Genomic DNA, 21,364 nt, shown 5'->3' with positions numbered 1-21,364 from the left:
TAAGTCTAGGCACCTATCTCAAGTCGCCTAAATCCCTTAGACCATGCTCTGATACCACTTGTAACAACCCAACCCGTTAACCAACCAAAATCGCGAAATAAAAAAAATTTGAACAGGGCTGTCCAGATGGGGTGCGCGGCGCGCAGCCCCACCTATGCGCGGCGCGCACAGGGCCTGGCAGCCCGCTGTCCACTTTTTCCATTTTTCGTAAAACGATCTCCCACTTCCCGACATTTTTAGACGAAACACTTTTCACAACATGTTCTAATATGAAAAACTCATACGATTCAATCATAAAATGAGTTTTACAAAACGGGGCCCACATCGGCCGTTTTATGAGTTTCGTTCAAAACATACAAGTTCAACCATAAGAGTTTAAATTCCAAACGACACTATGAGCATGGTGTTTGGGGATTAAACTACCCAAATCTCGGTCAAACTCCAAAAGCTATAACATCCAAAAGCGTCCCCTACAAACCAAGCGGGATCTCCAATCCATACGAATGCCCTTACCCTTGTCTTCGCCGGAACCTATAAAAAGATAAACAACGAAAGGGTAAGCAAAGCTTAGTGAGTACAACAATTATACATACACATATATAACCCATCTATTTGCATTCGCACCCAACAAATACCTCATACGAGAATATAATTCAAATAGCATGTCGTCTTACTCATAATGCCAACAACTCGTACACTATCACAACATCACATTAGCATATACACAACACATATATATATATATATATATATATATATATATATATATATATATATATATATATATATATATATATATATATATATATATATATATATATAGCATGCTTGTATAACGTTCAACAACATAATATGGTTAACCATAACGCAATGGTGCTACCGGCTCGTGGTTCACACCATACGCATTTGAGTCTCACTCTTTTATAGTGCTACCGGCTCGTGGTTCACACTTTGTTTATAGTGTTATCGGCTCGTGGTTCAAACTTGTTTATAGTGCTACCGGCTCGTGGTTCACACTTGATTCTACCGGCTCGTGGTTCACATTTGGTTATAGTGCTACCGTCTCGGGTTCACACTTGTTTATAGTGCTACCGGCTCGTGGTTCACACTTGTTTATAGTGCTACCGGCTCGTGGTTCACACTTGTTTATAGTGCTACCGGCTCGTGGTTCACACTTGATGCTACCGGCTCGTGGTTCACATCATGATACATCACATACATGCTATGGTACTACCGGCTCGTGGTTCATACCATAACACTCACAAATAAATACGCCATATACATACACGCATAATTATTCCACTCACCTTAACGATTCGGTGATGATTTTAACTTCCGCAAGCCTCAAAGCACAGTACCTAATACAATAAGTACTCGATTAACACACCAAATAGTTGGGCTAAAAGCCAACAACTTACACATGTGCATTAAATGACTTAAATGCATTAAATGCCTCATTTACATCAAAATCGACCCTAAAGGTCAAAACCACCACATATCACTAAAAGCTAGTGATTTAGGTCTAACAACACTAACTAATACATAATTTGGCTGTTTCATACCCATCTATTTCAATTAGGTCAATTATCACCCATTTGACCACTTTAAGATCAACACACCCATTTCGGGTCATCTACAAACCCACATAACACCCATTTACCAAATTTCATGACTCGTCCTAATCCATCTGGACGAGTACATTACATTTGGTTACATCGCGAGGTACTTGACCTCTATATGATACATTTTACAAACATTGCATTCGTTTTTAAAAAAAACAAACTTTCATTACATCGACAGTTGACGGAATGCATACCATTTCATAATATATCCAACTATAATTGACTTAGTTATAATCTTGATGAACTCGACGACTCGAATGCAACGTCTTTTGAAATATGTCATGAATGACTCCAAGTAATATCTCTAAAATGAGCAAATGCACAGTGGAAGATTTCTTTCACACCTGAGAATAAACATGCTTTCAAGTGTCAACCAAAAGGTTGGTGAGTTCATTAGTTTATCATAAACATTCATTTTTTATCATTTTAATAGACCACAAGATTTTCATTTCCATTTCTCATAAATATACATCCCATGCATAGAGACAAAAAATCATTCATATGGATTGAACACCTGGTAACCGACATTAACAAGATGCATATAAGAATATCCCCTATCATTCCGGAAAATCCATCGGACATGATAAAACAACATCGAAGTACTAAAGCATCCGCTACAACGGATGGGGTTTGTTGGGCCCAATAGATCTATCTTTAGGATTCGCGTCAATTAGTAGATCGGTTAATAATTCTTAGGTTACCAAGCAAAAGGAGCATATTCGGCTTCGATCATTCACCCATATAATGTAGTTTCAATTACTTGTGTCTATTTCGTAAAACATTTATAAAAATTGCGCATGTATTCTCAGCCCAAAAATATAAAGGGTAAAAAGGCAAATGAAACTCATAATAATGTATGTTGTAGTAAAAATACATATGACAGTATTGAACAAGTGTAGGGTTGGCCTCAGATTCACGAACCTATATCATTTGTATATATATATATATTAAAACAAATAATCGTAACTGAACCAATTTATTTATTATGTCCTTAATTTATATCTTATGTATATTTAATTTGTGTATATATTCAAAATGGTTAATATTTATATAGTTATATTAATATATCTATATTTGTATACATACTTGTTTAATGTTGTATTTAAAAATTGATAGTTTGTTATTTGTAAGTATTTATATAAATAATACTAGTAGGTTTGATATACATAGTTATGTGAAATTTTAATATAATTATAGTATATATAATAAGTATATTTTATGTACAAAATATTTATCTGCTTAAAATGATATTTTTAATATTAATGGTTTACTAATAATAATAATAATAATAACTTTATTAAAAAAAATATTAATAATAATAATATTAATATTGTTAATAATAATACTAATATTTACAAAAGTGTAACTAATACTATTTTTAATGAAAATAATGATAACTTGCATTATTTTCATAATAATGATAATAATAATGATCCTAATCATAATGATAATAATGATAATAATGATAATACTTATATTAATAGTAATCATAATAATAATAATATTTAGTGATAATACTAGTACTAGTAATGATAATGATATTATTATTAGTGATAATAACAATAATACTAACTAATAATACTTAGTAATGATAATAATAATAAGTTGTAGTATGATAGTTATAATAATACTTAACTTGTCAATAATAATAATAATGTTCATTTTTGTAATTATAATCATAATAATATTAAAAATATAATATTTACTACTTGTATTAGTAACAATACCAATAATAATAATAATGATATTACTAATAATGATAATTATAATAGTAATACTAATCGTATTGATAATAATAATAATAATTCTATTTCTAATATCATAATAACATAACAAAAATGATTTATAACAACAATAATAATAATAATAATAATAATAATAATAATAATAATAATAATAATAATAATAATAATAATAATAATAATAATAATAATAATAATAATAATAATAATAATAATAATAATAATAGTAATAATAGTAATAATAATAATAATTGAAATAAAGAAAATAAAAGTGTATACCATTTGAAAAGTTTTCTAAAAAGAATTGTCCCATTCGAGACTCGAACCCGTGACCTCTCGTTAACCTACCCAACACCCAACCATCCAAGTTGTATTGTCTTTCTATTATTATACGACCCAAATTTAATTATAAACCATGCTGTTTATCTCCTTCTTCTTCAATACTCAACCATACGAATCCAAACTCAACCAAAACTAAATCGTGGATTACAAAATCGATTTAAGACTTAGTATCCAATATATAATCACTTATATGTGATTCATTGCTTTGAAAAAAAAAACAGAAAAAGGCTATTGCTGCTGCTCGTCGTGGTTAAGAAAAAAAAATTGATTAATGATTTGAGGAAGTTTTAGCAAAAGGTTTCAACACAAAACAAGTTTCAAATCACTCTTTAAATCTTTATTCATCCTCAATTGAAACAAAAACATAAGAACGATCTTGAATTTCACGAAGAACAAAAGTGTTGACTTTTTACCTTTAAACTTTGACTCGTGAATTCGACATCAATTTGAGAAATTGGAAACTGAAAACTTGCAGATAGTTTAAGCTATAGATTCCTAACAAGCCTGCATTTTTAGTTTTTGAAAATTCATTCAAAATCGAATTATGGTGAAAAAGTTTTCGTGAATAGGGTAACGAGTGTGTGTTCTATCTTTTATGTTTTTCCTCAACAACTAATAGTGATTGATCATGTATATCGTGCCTGTGAGTAACTAATACAGCGACTAAAAGTGATTGAAATTGGATTGTTGCTATAATTGCTCGACAGAATCCAAACGTGGGTAGGAGAAAAAGAAGAAAAAATTGGAATTAGATAGTGATATAAAAATTACGCGTATATATCTGTTTATAAATATATCTGAAATATCAATTTCTGTAATATAAAATTCTGGTTATATAATAATAAATTTTGTAATATTAATTAATTAATAATATGAGTCTATTAATAAAATCTATTAATATTATTAATACTAGATGTAATAATAATAAGTAATAATAATAATAATAATGAAAATGATAATAATAACATTATTATTGATAATAATAATAATACTATCTAATAAATATAATAAATATATGTAATAATAATATATCAATTTATATCAAATTTCATATTTATATGTGGTGTCTTTAAAATAATAATATTAATAATATAAATGTTGACATTAATATTGAAAGTAAATAATAATATTACTATAGTCATTCTATTTTAACTTGTAATTCCATTTAATTATATTGATATTACATATTATTAATTATTTATTAATTATATAATATTTACAATATCTAATCACATCTATAGAATATTTAATATTATGCATATATATTACAATATTCATACAATATATATATATATATATATATATATATATATATATATATATATATATATATATATATATATATATATATATATATATATATATATATATATATATATATATATCATATTTATTTATATACAGATTCAAATATAATTATTTTGTGTTTTGTTTTACATACTTAGTTTAGATTATATTTTATTGTTTTCAATTATCATATATCTTTACATTTATATATAATATATACATATTTAAGTACAAGCAATTTTTCGTGAATTGTTTGGTATAGTCAAAGGTTTAATACATCTATGTAAACAGTTAAAAGATTTTAAGGCTCGACTTTGCTTATCGTGTCGATTTCATATACAGATTAAGTTTAAATTTGGTCGGAAATTTTCGGGTCGTCACAGTGCCTACCCGTTAAAGAAATCTCGTCCCGAAATTTGAGTGAGGTCGTCATGGCTAACAATAAAAATGTTTTTATGACGAATATTAGTTGATAAATAGAGTTTTATCATTATTGATTAATATAGATAAAATGATTCGATTATGGGAAATGTACGAGTGAAGTTGTTACAAAAGATTGAGATAGAGATTTAACTTTTGACGTAGTCACGGTGGATTTTCGGAATTCAAGGGATTCAAAAGAAAATCTTGGAAATCTATAAGATCTGATTCTTCGAGATTTGAGGAGATTAGGATCTCTTAAATACGATCATCTGTCTCGATTGCTTTGGCTCGTATTTCCACTATAAATAAACTTCTTTCGTTCCATTATTTTCATCATTCCTATACTTTCATTCTTAATTCTTCCTTCTAAAAGATTGTGAAAATGCTAAATCCAGTTCTGATCCTTGATATTTTTCTAATTATCATTTCTGTCATCCTTCTTTTCAATCTTTCACCAGAAAAATCTGTTTACTTCCACTATTACCTTGGGGTGATACTATTCTTAATTCTTCCGTATCTTTATATTGTTATTCGTATTAATATCCACGGCTTGCAACTTCCGTGTTGTTATTGGGCTTTATATTTTCTCTTATATTTCAAAGTCCCTTCTTTGTATTCTATAATCATTGTCATTCATAGTTAATGTTCTATCTTATTTGCTGCGATTTATACCCCGTTTCTATTTTGGAGCTTCGTGCTTTTGTTTTCTTTTCGCAAGTAATGGTCCAGAATTCGTAAGTGTGGAGTTTCGAATGAACTTACTGTTCTAAACAAGGAAGAACATAATAGCACGATTTGATTTGTCAAATTACTAGAATCACTGAGGATAGAACTATCAAGAATATATTTTCTTGATATATTCAGAGGTTGAACAGATTGAACGAGTCTTGTAACATGGCACATGATGATGTTATAGTCTGTGAATCATCACGTGTCATTAGAAACTCAGCATGACTTACTGTAATATAATCACGTTGATCAAGTGTCATTATATTATAATAAGATTATTATTGATAATAATAATAATACTATCTAATAAAGATAATAAATATATGTAATAATAATATATCAATTTATATCAAATTTCATATTTATATGTGGTGTCTTTAAAATAATAATATTGATAATATAAATGTTGACATTAATATTGAAAGTAAATAATAATATTACTATAGTCATTTTATTTTAACTTGTAATTCCATTTAATTATATTGATATTACATATTATTAATTATTTATTAATTATATAATATTTATAATATCTAATCACATATATAGAATATTTAATATTATGCATATATATTACAATATTCATACAATATATATATATATATATATATATATATATATATATATATATATATATATATATATATATATATATATATATATATATATATATATATCATATTTATTTATATACAGATTCAAATATAATTATTTTGTGTTTTGTTCTACATACTTAGTTTAGATTATATTATATTGTTTTCAATTATCATATATCTTTACATTTATATATAATATATACATATTTAAGTAAAAGCAATTTTTCGTGAATCGTTGGGTATAGTCAAAGGTTTAATACATCTATGTAAACAGTTAAAAGATTTTAAGGCTCAACATTACGGACTTTGCTTATCGTGTCGATTTCATATACAGATTAAGTTTAAATTTGGTCGGAAATTTCCGGGTCGTCACACCAAACATCTAGGTGTGCTAGTAATTAACTAACCAATTTAGGCTCATAAACCCCAATTAACCATTTGAAACCCTAGGTTAGTTACTATTGAGTCTTCATAACTCAATCTTACCCAAGAACACCCAAAGTCACCAAATATGGGTTTTGTGTTCATCACTAACCCTAACCCTTAACAAATTAAAATAGGGAAATCAAGGTTAGAACATACCACCACAACCAAAACGTAGCAAAAAAGACTAGATGAACAACTTTAATACTTGAGCTTTAACCCGGATCAAGCTTATTCCTCCTTGATTCAAGCTTTCTCTCTCAAGAACACTCTTCTCTCTCTAGAATTTGATTTGGGGTTGAAAATAAGGTTGGTGTAGTGTTGAATGTGTTTTCAACCACCACACAACTGGCCTTTACAGCCCCAACTCGTCCTCATGTGAAAAGACCACAATACCCTTCATTTATCTTTTAATTAAAAAGCAGAAAACTGTGCAAAGGGCTAGTGCGAGGCGCGCTCCCTTAGGTGTGCACGTCGCGCATGAATGTCAGGACAGTTTTTGACCTCAGTTTCAATACACAATAATACCCACACTATATGTACCATATTTACACTGCTGTACAATAATAATTTGGGTCTTACAAAAACCATGTCATTTGTTAAAAATATCCGCGGAGTTTTAAACACACTTACACAAACATTAATTCAGTGTTATGAAAAACAAGTAATTGTGTTCTGCAAAATAAGCACTACGTGTGGCCACACGCAGCGTTTTTGCTTTGTATAGAAACAATCACAAACACTGAAACTAACTTTGCTTTATTCATTATTTTTTCGCGATACAAATTGCAGAAAATAAAAATAGCATATCAATCATTGATCAAATTTGACTAAGCATTCTGCCACAAGCTTTCTATTACAGATATTTGCATCATTCAGAGTTGACTGAATGCCCCTCAACTCCCCTACTTTAGGTCGCCGTATTCAGGCCACAAAAATGGCTCTACTTCTGCAGAAGTTAGCGTGCCTATTCCCTTATTAGCAGAGAATTTAACCATGCCATGTATTGTAGAAGGGATTGCGCCAAATATGCGCAAAGCAGTGCGCCCAAGAATCATATTGAATCGTGACTGATTTCGCATTATATAAAGATTCAACAAAGCTTGGCGTCTTAGCGTTTCATCTTGATCATCAACTAGCTCAATATGTAATTCTAACTGACCAATAGGCCAAGTTGATTCTCCTGAAAATCCAGCGAGCGAAACCGTAGTAGGTTTCATCAATGCTTTAATGTTTGCAGGCAACTTGCTGAAACATTGCTCGTACATTATGTCTACACTGCTACCAGTGTCAACGTGTACTTTCATAATCACAATACCAGTATTCGCAATGCGGCATGAAACCACCACTGGTTTATCCAAATCTGCACTCAAGTTTGCAGGAGTGAAAGTAATAGCAGGACATTGCCAGCTTGCAATTTGTTCAGATATTTGAAATACTGAAATTTCACCTTGCACTTCTACCACATTAATGACCTGAATTCCGCGTTGATTTTCTTTCTTACTGACCATTTTTACCCCAAGATTCTTCACTGCGGGAGCTTTTCGATCAGCAGCGTTTTGCGGAGCATTAGATTCTGCAGGCAAGATAATCGCATTCATGGTGGTTACAGCACCTTGCGCAATTAAATGTTCTAACTTGCCTTGCTCATATGCCTCTGCGATCAGCTCCGCCAAGTCTCTACAACGATTGGTATCATGACTGTAATCGTCATGGAAAATACAAAACTTGGATTTATCCCGCCTACTATTTTTCGCTAAAGGTTGAGGATCAGGAAAAAACTTAGCAACCCTTTCTTGCAACAGAATTTCCTTAGGCGTTTTTGTTAGCATCTGAATGATATTGAAAGACTCATTATTCCATTTTCGCGAAGAATAACGATCTCGACGGTTGTAACTATGATTATCATTTTGGCCTTGAAATCTATCATTGCGCGGGTAACCGCCGCCGCCATTTCGCCGCGGATATCCAGAACCGCGGTAATTATCGCTATTGCCATCGTGAAAAGAATCATTGTCATCTCGCCAACTTTTATCTTTACCCCACCCACACGCAGGGGTGATAGTGCTATCCTCTCCACCTTGAAGATAGTCGTATGTTTCTTGTTGTACTTTAGCGAAAGTCGGCGGGACATCCCTTCGCAATCTTCGCACAAGTGTCGGATGCCGCTGTGGATTAATAGCATGCAAAAAACCAGAGATTTTTTGATCTTCATTTAAACTTGGTATCTTTTGGCACTCGTAAATGTACCGCGTTAATAATGCGCTCAAGGTTTCCTTGTTGCCTTGTTTAATATCATGACATTCTATATGTGTCTTTTTCTGCGGCAAAAGATTCTGAAACTGCAGCAAAAATTTATCGCGAAGATCAATGAAGCCAAGAATACTGCGAGCTTGCAAGCTATGGAACCATTCCCTAGCGGATCCTTGCAAGACCATAGGAAATACCCTACACGCAACCGGTTCATCCCAATTATAGGTGCTTACCACACCTTCAAATCGCTGTAAAAAGTCCAAGGGGTCAGTTAACCCTGAATAAACTCCCAACGTCGCTGGCACAATAGGCGATGTAACAATTGGATAATCAGAAATATGCTGGACAAACTTGTCTGCAGCAGTGGTAATTTCAGTCGCCTTTTTTGTGCGAGTATCAGTATTGTCCGCGCAAAACTTGGCGATCATATCTTGCAAAAAATTAGGTTGTTCAAACTTATGTTGCATTGACTTAGGCGCAATGCTTCTAAAAGCATCCGCTAAAAAATGTTGAGCATTTTCTCTGCGAACAGCATCAGATGCTTCACCCGCATCCTCATGCCGAGGGAAAGGTGTTGGTGGTCGCCTTCGTTTAACATGTGGAATTTTTACAAATTCCTCTGCATTGTTCGAATCATCAGAAAACTCACTTTCTTCTCTTGGCGCTTTCGCAGTCTTCGAATTATAAACAGAATTTAGAATAACACGTTTATCCGCACCATCGCTATCACTATCGCGATGATCAATGACTAAGCGGTCAGCCTGTGATCCAGAATCATTCAACGGCCATAAGTAAGTTCGCGGTACGCGAGATTCGGGACAATCTTTTCTAGCTTGTTCAATAGCGGTGTCAAGTACTTTGTCTGCTTTTCCAGCCAAAATCCTTAATCGCTTGCCATCAGCGACGGTTTCTTCACGATGTTGCTGAAAATTCCTGCGCGCGACCATTTTTTCAGCAGCAACCTTTAGTTGCGAATCAGCGTTAACAGGATTGCCACTAGGCGCTTTAGCTAGCGATTCTTTCCCTGAACTACCCGCGATAGTATTAACGTTTGCCTGCGTACTACTTGACAAGGCATTTTGCAAATCATTAACCAACGCATCATCATTGACGGAACTTCCTGTTTGTTTCGTGTTAGCTGCCATTTTCAACGATCAAATCAGCTAATACGCTTCAGCGACTTCCTGTAAATCATCGAAACAATACACGATTTAAATTAAACCAAGCAATTGATTGTTTGACAGCACAAAACAAAAAATTTCAAGTTTGATTCGTAAAACGTGTCCCACGGATGGCGCCAATTGATCAATCCTAAATCAAGTTATCACTTAATTACGGATTGAGTGCAATAATAAGATGGAGGATGAGATGTTTGATGATTATTTTGGGCCCCGATGATCGTTTTTCACTTTAACAATCAAGTGATCAACTACCCCGACCCGGTCTTGATTGTCAATTAGCATAATTCACCTTAGCACAATGTAGAAATTTCTTGGGCAAAATCACAAGTGAAAATCACAAAGGCTAGAGCAAATGACAGAGAATCAACAACCCATAAATGAGATGTCATGCTCTCTATTTATAGTATTCGAAATATCCGTAGTCTGCGGACTGCTTAAATATTCGCGGAAACTAAGCGGATTAAACCGCAGTCTTTTATTAAAGCGAAAACATAACCGATGTACTCATTTTCAGCGAATATTTCATAACTTTGGATTATAGCTCACGTAATTCTGCTCTTGGCTTTTAGCAAATAAAACATACATATACAATGCTATGTATATTATCATTGGGTGTCTTCTCATTCTGTAAAAACAAAAGTTCATGGACAATGAAAGTTCCCTCATACCTATTCATTCTTAGCTATTCGTTCTTATGAAAGGGTGCTCTAATTTACCTAACCTATTTGGTCTTAGCTACGTGAATTGATTTCACCCATTTGATGGATAATATGTAACGGAACTCAAATTAACCCCTATATACAAATATATCAAAATAAATGTGTCATCATCTCCTTTATTAAAAGTGTCATCTCTTCGAGATATGTACTTCCCCTTTCAAAGGTGATTTAGCACTTAATACAAACCATCACACCATACACACAATCGGACACAACAATACAGACACATGAATACATACATAGGTGTCTATTAACTAACACCCTACATATAGGTGCAGACAATTTAGTTAATCCGCAGTTGCAAAGATCACCCTTGTAAGCGGAAAAGCACTACCATTTATTATCGTTGAGAAAATCGAGTAAGAGTTGATTAATCTTCTCAGGAAATTGTTCATGAACAAAATGAGAACCTTCAGGCACGTATATAATCTCCAGATTAGACACATATTTTTTGACCGCCCCACTCTTAAGGTATTCCTCCATTTCAGGGAACTTGAACACGTAATCTTTTTCACCCATGATGAACAGTGATGGGACTTCTACTTTTACATCGACTGGATCTTGTGTAGATTTCTGGATGAATGCCCTACAATGTTTCATGATAATCCATTGATTCAGTTTATAATACAATCTTTACCTAATTTGACAAATACAATCTTTGTTATTCAATTAGCAACTTTTATTTATGGAACATTTAAAAATAAAATTACCTGTAAGGAACTTGGAGTGCAGTTTGAAATCCAGACTTTTCATACAAAGCAGCGTAGGTTGAAAGATCGTCCTCTGTGAACCATGACGGTAGAGGAGTCGATGGTTCGACCAAATCCATAATTTCTTGGTTTTCAGGGGCTATGGGAATTTCAGTTTTAGAGAACAAAATGTAAATGTTTCTTATCACTGTTTTAGCATCAAGTCGACCAAAATCAGCTTCAGCCCTTCCAGGTTCCTGATGAATGAATAAAGGAAAATGTTTCCAGTTACCAACATTATATTAGCTCTTGGTAGGAATATTTATTAGTAACACTTAAAAGAAAGTAATGTGTAACTTAATTAATTGTATTAGATTTGTTTTAAGACTGGTTATTGAGTCGACAGCAAGCGTCGATTTATTGGCGACTTGACTGACTCTTAGAGCCTAAATTAAATTCCAGCCAGGATTTAAAACCCATGGAAATTTGATTTTACCATTTTCATGGCATCTCAATTTAATTTTATTTTTTAAAATTTTTTTTCCTACTTATTGGCCGGAGGTCCACTCGGAAGCAATCTCTCTATCCGTCGAATAGAGAGGGATGACTTTCTCTACTTTTGAGAGTTTTGACTCTGGGTGGAGAAATGACTTGTCTTTATTCTCGGATAGGGGAAGGATTGTCTACATCTCACCTCCCCCATACACCACTTATGTGGTATTGGGTTTTGTTGTTGTTGTTGTTTTGGTTACTCTGTATATACAGGCTTTATGCTATTACTTTTGAAGGGGATTCTTCTTTGTGCAATGTAACGTAGGATTTAACTTGGTGAATTAAAGTCAAATGGTTGAGTTTTTCAGATACCAAAATAGATTTGTGACCATAAGCAATATCCATTTTTTCATTAAAATCTAGTATGAGATTGTGAACATTCAAAATTTTAATTAAAACTGCATTCCAGATATCGAACCTTCATTTTTAAGATCAAAGTAGAATAGCCATTCACTGTGTGTTACATACTTAAGTATTAGACAGATTTTCTGATTAATGATGAGTTTTCGATTTAGTAAAATGTTTACATTACTTGTCTATTCTAATTTTTAGTGCAGCTCTCACATGTTAATGCAATATTCGATGAAGTCTTCACAACTAAAGTCTATTATGCAGATATTTATTGTAAATTAACCATAATTTCTGTTTAAGGAAAACCCCAAATTTCTTTCAAGGTAAGAAAACAACAAAAAATAATCTTTTTCTTTTTTTCCTTTATTGTAACCATGGAGTTTCACCCTTGACGGCTTGACCTAAGGTTACAAAACTCGCTATTTGGGGAATACTCGGTCGGGACTTTTTAAGGAGTACTCGGAAACTCGGGGAGTACTCGGATGTTGACCAAGTTTGACTTTAACCGATTTTGACCAAAATTTGACCAATTTTGACCATTTTCCGAGTAATCACGAGTTTTGGCCGATTTTCCCAGTAATTCAGGATTTTGGCCGGTTTTGACTGAATTTTGACGAAGTTTGACCGAGTACTTCCTGAGTCAGAAAAACCGAGTACTCGTGTTTACCTGCCACCTGCGTATGTAGAAACCTTCAGGGAGGGCTTGATAAGTCCTGGTGACACCAGGCCTCATAAATGGCACACCAAGTGTTATAACTCCAGCAACTTTCGCAGGAAATTGAAGAGCAAACATGTAGGCAACCATAGCTCCAAAGTCTTTACCGATCGCAAACACCTAACAAACAGATATTTGTCAGCTTCAATATTTATATAGAAAGTTAATATGTTCAACGATGTTATATATGGCTCCGAACTGATAAAGTGATAATGTGTAATATTTAATCTACAAATAAATCGATTGGTTCTGCCTTCCTAAGCAAAACTGTGCCTAACTTGGCTAATATATACCTCATCCCTCTTGTAGAATAAGTGCAACCATTTATAATTTGATCAAATAGAAGACTGTCTATAGTCTATATTATCTTACTGCACAACTTAACTTCCTATCACCTCAATTCAGAAAAACTGAAATCACTTAACCTACTTTTCATTTTCAACAATCTAATAGCTTTTTGAAATATGCACGTGAGTAGTGACTACAAAGTAATTTTTCACCCATAATGTATTGAACTGAAACCAAATGAAAAGAAAACATTTTGATGAGCTGGCCAAATAATAAAGCTTTTTATTTTAGGTATTGGGAATTCTATTTAAATCTGGGAATTCATATAACGTATCCCTAATCAAACAACATTTACCGATTCAGTTTACGCCGCTTTTATAATAAATTTTTTGCTAATGTGTTACCTTATATGATAGAAGCCAGTTCGAGATGGGTCTTATAAAAAAATAGAGAGAGAAGCAGAGATAGCAACTTTGCCAATTAATATTCTTCTTAATTCTTAATTCATTCAAATGAAAACAAGTACTCCAATTTATACTAGAAAGGGAAACGTGTAAATGCAAACAAAGGAAACTAACAACTAGATGCACTAGCCTATAATAATAATGGAAATATGCAAGGAAGCATTCGTTAGTTTAGTGAAATGTAGATGCCCCACTGATCTTCACACGTACTACTCCTTAAAATGAAAACTAACTCCAAATACGACCCGTATCACTATAACACAGTTACGGCTTATTAAATTATGTCGAAATTTACTTATTTATTAGCCATTATATTATATTATATTTAATGTCCATTAATTCAACCTTATATTTATCTTTCATACATGTAATTAGTTACAAATTTTGATATTTAAGAAAATTACAAGTTTATTAAATGTACCTTAACATGTGCCACATGGCACACATTTTCAAAACTCCAAAAACAATGATATGTTGTTTTGCATTGGTAACCTGAGTGGTGGCACTATTACTGATTCTTCTTATTTTTTGATTAACATTTGCCATTCGACCCGCTTGGCGAACAGACTAATCCCATAAACCGACTAATCCAGGGGTGATCACCTTTCGTGTGGGAGCCAAGAGTCATCGCGGGTGACAAAAGGGTATATTTTTTCCTAGGATTCGAACTAAGGATCTCTAGGTATTGTTACTCTTCGAGACCAAGTTTTACCACTCGACCACCACTCTTATGGTAACCACTATCACAGATTCGATGCTATCTATAGACCTTTAAATTAGCATAGTTTGTGAAGTACGCTAGATTTACGCATAAAGCACGAATATTCGCAACCCACGTCCCAAACATGCACAAACTATCTTAGTTCTCTTTTCCCCCTCTCAAATACCACCGTACGCAAGCATCGGAAATCTCCCCATATGATCCGGTATCACAACCAACTCCGAGAAACAAGAAAGACTTGGAAAGAGTAGTGGGAGCATCACCATTAAATTCTCCATTCAACCCATGATCACATGGTCATATAAAACACCCCATGATCTCGGCTACATGCAGAGAGTAGGCCTTTGGGCTTCATTTGTTATACTTATAAAAAACATATTTAGCAAATGAAAGAAAATAGCCTTTAGTTGTCACAAAAGCATGTAGATAGCTAGAGAGAATTATGCCTCTTACCTTGTAATTCCATTTATACAATTTAAGAGAGAGAAAAAAAAACCATTCCCCATATCACAATTGTTTTTACGTTTTCTTTCTTTATTATGATTAACCTCAAAAACTCAAAAAACAATCTCAATCCTTACGAAGTCGTCGTGTCATTCAAACTCGTAACGGATCACCATACCACCAGGAAACTAAAGGTTAAAAATATGCTAGAAAACTCCACATTATGTAGTATAATGGTACGCCCTACGGTTTGCACGCATAAAAAGGGCATGAAAAACGATATTGAAGACATTTTATGGATAAATATGTTCAGCGTTCTTCGGCAAGAAACATGTTATATATAAAAATTCAGGCAGCCCAGCATTTTGCGTAACTGTAAGCCGCATTTTATGCTTAAGCCATAAAAAACACGTGGATAGCACAAATGCCACGTCAGCATAAAGACAAATCCGATTACACACTTTTCGCATAAATCAGACACGTGTCTCCGAACATTACAGACCTATAAATAGGCCACCTGGGCCATCAGTTTTAACACACTTGTACTTGTGACTGAGAACACACTTTGTCTCTCACACAGTACTTTGTTATTCTACAACTTGAAGACTTAGCCACATAGCGCTAGACGGATCAACTCATAGTTTGGCTCCACAAGATTGACTTATGCCACCCTACAATTTTAGATTATGATCCGGGTCTGCAGGGACTTTGTCCCAAGAGTAATAGTCAATCGGCAATCTACCCTACCACGTTAAGGAGTTCTAGGCTTGCACTGATACTTATAAGCCGTCCGGAAATAGGTATCATCATCGTAGTACAAGTTAGAAGCAATGATATTAAAGCAAATAACAATCACTACTTAACATATAAATCCTCTGATAATCAAACTTTCGCCAACGATGCAAAATGTACAAATTTTTTATGTTCTTATAACACTCCAATTATAACATATAATATAATATATTAATATATTTCTAATATTTAATCTCTAATTTCAAAATGAAGTCCAACTATTATACAAATTCAACATCAATTCATTGAATTCTAATACTAGGATCCGTCGATTTCTACAACTTTCCATATTTCAATACTTAAGAAACCCTAAAACATATGTGTGTGATTGTGAAAAAAAAGACTCATATGTATACGTATAATTTTATATGCAAGTACCTTTTTGGAGATGGAGAGAGAATCTAAGATAGCGGCAGTATCGTTGACCAAGTCAAGGAAGGAGGTGAGTTCGGGTTGAGAGGGGATGTCGGATAGTCCATAACCTCTGTAATCGGGTGCAATTGCTCTGTATCCGGCTTTAGCAACGGCAATCATCTGATGGCGCCACGTGTACCAAATTTCAGGAAATCCATGAAGAAACACCACCGCGGGTGAGGACTCGGATCCTATCTCGGCTACGTGGAGCTTGAGGCCGTCGACTTGGATGTAGTGGTGCTTGATTTCATCCATTATTTGTTTTGGCCAGCCGGTGTGTGTGACTGTGTATGTATAGCCTTATAGGTATGTCCGTAGTAGTATATTATCAGTTGACCGGTTGTATGACATGTAGGGATGGCAATGATGTGGATTCAATCTGAATGATTTAAACTAGTTGTGGAAAGTTGCTTTGCGCCGGGGGCTCCGTTTTGAATGCGAGTTAAAAAAAGTCTTGATCTATTTTGTAAAAAAGAATTTTTTTCGACATCTAACATTGAAGGGTTGTTCCTTTTGTGAAAGTTGCTTCTTTTAGCGTTCGGGTTTTATTTTAAAAAAAAAGTTAGTAAAGTGGGGTTCGATTTGTATTTTAATAAAAGTTAGGAGGTTAAGTTTGTGAAATTTGAAAAAAATATACGTATAAAGTGGGAGTTTGATTTGTATTTTTAATAAAAGTTAGGGGGTTAAGTTTGTGAAAATTGAATATTAGTAAAAAAAAAAAGTTAGTAAAGTGGGGGTTCGATTTATATTTTAATAAAAGTTAGGGGGTTAAGTTTGTGAAATTTGGGAAAAAATATACGTATAAAGTGGGGGTGCGACTTGTTTTTTAATAAGAGTATAAAGTGGATGTCGATTTGTATTTTAATAAAAGTTTGGGGTTAAGTTTGCGAAAAGTTAAAAAATGAATAGTATTATTCATTTCACTTTGTCTTTTAGATATAGGTATATATAATGGATAATAAAATGACATGGGTATGGATACGTAAAAAAGTAGTGGATTCGAAACGAAAATTTTTCATTCATGAATATATCCATTTACTACCCGGAATACAAATATACATATAAATATATCCATTGGCCGCTACTGTTGAGCCCGCTGCTACATCTATCACTGCTGGGCCTGCTAATGTTGAGCCCGCTACTGTTGGCAGAGGCGAAGCCAGGAATACAGAATAGGGGATGCTTATGAACAGTGGCGGAAGCAGTAATTTTTTTTCATCGGGGGCAAAAAAAACCTAGCAATTTTTTTGGGCAAAATATGGAGGTTTTGGAGAAAAAAATGGAGGTTTTTAGGCAAATTATGAAATTTTTGGGGTAAATTTGGAGATTTTTGAGCAAAATTTGATGATTTTGAGCAAAATATGTAGGTTTTGGGGCAAAATTTGATGATTCACGGATGGGGGATGAATTAAGGGATGCTTATGTTTATTTGTTGGGGGATATTTTCAATTAATATACAATTTTTAACACAATATATTTCGCTTATTTGAAGAGTTGGGGATGCAAAGCATCCCTAAATATTCCCCTGTCTCCGCCTCTGACTGTTGGGCAGTCACTGTTGGACCAGAATGAAAAGGGTGGGCAGCTGGGTGGAATTACTGGAACTGTTGGGCCTTCACGCATGAACAGGCAGCCCAATAATGCTGATTTACACTCTAATGGACACACTGAATTTGGTTTCATTAAACTATCTGGTAACGAAGCATCGGATCTAGAGGTTTGTTTTTGTGAGGAAGAATTTGGGAGGCGATTAAGGATTGTGGTAGTTCCAAAGCCCCGGGTGAAAGGACCCACTATAACGACCCTCATTTTTCCATTCTATATTTTTCCAATATTAAATGCCCAAACAATATAATTAAACTTAACGATTAAACTTTAATCAATAATTGTTAAGAGTTAAGAATTATAAAACATAATAATTAACTTTGTGTAATAAACGACAAGTTAATAAAAGATAAAAATAATGAGCTAATAAACTTACGCGAATAAAATATAATACTCTAAAACTTGTAGCCTTTAAACAATTAAATTAGAACTTTTAATGAGGCATTAAGCTAATCTAAAGTACAAGGACTAAAACGAAAAATCTCCAAACTCTTACTTGCTAAACCGTAGCCGAAATTTAAAAAAAAATAAAAATGAAATGCCCAAAATACCCCTCCCAAAATCGGCCCACTTAGCCTCCTCCACCTCCTCATTTAACCTAACTTGTTCTCTAAGCAAAACTTAACCTAAACCTAATTCTAGATCATTCCATATGCATCTATAAATAGGGATCTAAGCTAATGCAAATTTTGTACCAAATCATTCTTACAATTTTTCTCTCTCAAAAAAACAAAATCTCTCCCCCTCTCTCTTGGATTTTTGGCCAAGAACATCACCACCACACCACCACCATCTTCAAGTGATCTTCAAGTGATCTTCAAGTGATCTTCAAGAGATCTTCATCGTGTTCTTTGCGTTCTTCGTGATTTTCAAGTGTGTTCATCGATATTCAAGTGTTTTGATCTTCATCTTCAAGTCATCTTCATCTTTTTCTTGTTAATCTTCATCATCATTCATCAAGGTAAAAACCCTAGATCCAAACTTTTAAATTCTATCTTGTTAATTCATGTTTATGTTCATAATCATATTCATGTTCTTGATCTTATTCATAATCATATTCATATTGTTCATGTAAAAATAAAATAATATATATATATATATATATGCATATATATACACGAAAATAAAATAAAAAAAGATTTTTGTTTGATTTTTAAACGCTAGAAGATTTGATCAAGATTTGTTAATGGTTTAAAAATGGAAACAAGATATACATACCACATATACATATATTTACTATAAAAAATATATATATATACATATATACACGCCTATATATATATATATATATATATATATATATATATATATATATATATATATATATATATATAAAATAAAAACTATATATGTATACATATACACGATACATATATATATATATATATATATATATATATATATTACCTAACCCTAATTTATTAAACGTTAATTTACTAAACCCTAATCATTAGTACTACTTTAGTTAATTAAACCTAATTAATTAATACTACTACTTACTCTTTAATCCCTAATCATTTATTTATTATTAAACCATAATACTACTATTTCTACTGTATAATACTAACACTTATATATTTATACTACTGCTAACACTTATAATATACTACTTATATTATAATACATATAATTACCATAGTCATTCATGTTAGCGTGAAATTACTTGAACGTCGACGCTGCTTAAGGCCTAGGGTGATCCTTGGTACCACTATGGGACGTTTGTGGATTTCGAATGCCAAACTTAGATTTTGGTCGAGAAATCCTGGGCCAACCGGTAACAATTCGTCATTCTAGTGACTCGACGGTGGCATAGATGTTTGGGTATGGTGCACAATATCTGAAATGTCCCGTTCTTATTGATTAAAAACGTTCCATATTAATTGATTTCGTTGCGAGGTTTTGACCTCTATATGAGACGTTTTTCAAAGACTGCATTCATTTTTAAAACAAACCATAACCTTTATTTCATAAATAAAGGTTTAAAAAGCTTTACGTAGATTATCAAATAATGATAATCTAAAATATCCTGTTTACACACGACCATTACATAATGGTTTACAATACAAATATGTTACATCGAAATCAGTTTCTTGAATGCAGTTTTTACACAATATCATACAAACATGGACTCCAAATCTTGTCCTTATTTTAGTATGCATCAGCGGAAGCTCTTAATATTCACCTGAGAATAAACATGCTTTAAACGTCAACAAAATGTTGGTGAGTTATAGCTTTAACCTATATATATCAAATCATAACAATAGACCACAAGATTTCATATTTCAATACACATCCCATACATAGAGATAAAAATCATTCATATGGTGAACACCTGGTAACCGACATTAACAAGATGCATATATAAGAATATCCCCATCATTCTGGGACACCCTTCGGATATGATATAAATTTCGAAGTACTAAAGCATCCGGTACTTTGGATGGGGCTTGTTGGGCCCGATAGATCTATCTTTAGGATTCGCGTCAATTAGGGTGTCTGTTCCCTAATTCTTAGATTACCAGACTTAATATAAAGGGGCATATTCGATTTCGATAATTCAACCATAGAATGTAGTTTCACGTACTTGTGTCTATTTTGTAAATCATTTATAAAACCTGCATGTATTCTCATCCCAAAAATATTAGATTTTAAAAGTGGGACTATAACTCACTTTCACAGATTTTTACTTCGTCGGGAAGTAAGACTTGGCCACTGGTTGATTCACGAACCTATAACAATATATACATATATATCAAAGTATGTTCAAAATATATTTACAACACTTTTAATATATTTTGATGTTTTAAGTTTATTAAGTCAGCTGTCCTCGTTAGTAACCTACAACTAGTTGTCCACAATTAGATGTACAGAAATAAATCGATAAATATTATCTTGAATCAATCCACGACCCAGTGTATACGTATCTCAGTATTGATCACAACTCAAACTATATATATTTTGGAATCAACCTCAACCCTGTATAGCTAACTCCAACATTCACATATAGAGTGT

At 32.9% G+C, this 21,364-nt stretch overlaps 1 protein-coding gene across 1 annotated transcript; it reads right to left on the bottom strand.

Moving 5' to 3' along the window:
- Positions 1-11,405: 11,405 nt before the first annotated feature.
- Positions 11,406-17,101, bottom strand: LOC139870584 (epoxide hydrolase 3-like). The gene is made up of 4 exons (XM_071858368.1): positions 16,712-17,101; positions 13,577-13,744; positions 12,028-12,263; positions 11,406-11,903 (listed from the first exon to the last, which is right to left on the bottom strand). The coding sequence occupies exons 1-4, from the start codon at positions 17,000-17,002 to the stop codon at positions 11,648-11,650; spliced, it is 951 nt and encodes a 316-aa protein (XP_071714469.1). The 5' UTR covers positions 17,003-17,101; the 3' UTR covers positions 11,406-11,647.
- Positions 17,102-21,364: the final 4,263 nt, after the last annotated feature.

Source organism: Rutidosis leptorrhynchoides, chromosome 1 (genome assembly GCF_046630445.1).
Source record: "Rutidosis leptorrhynchoides isolate AG116_Rl617_1_P2 chromosome 1, CSIRO_AGI_Rlap_v1, whole genome shotgun sequence".
NCBI lineage: Eukaryota > Viridiplantae > Streptophyta > Magnoliopsida > Asterales > Asteraceae > Rutidosis > Rutidosis leptorrhynchoides.
Note: the sequence above shows the minus strand (reverse complement) of the source record. Positions and strands in the feature narration are given on the sequence as shown.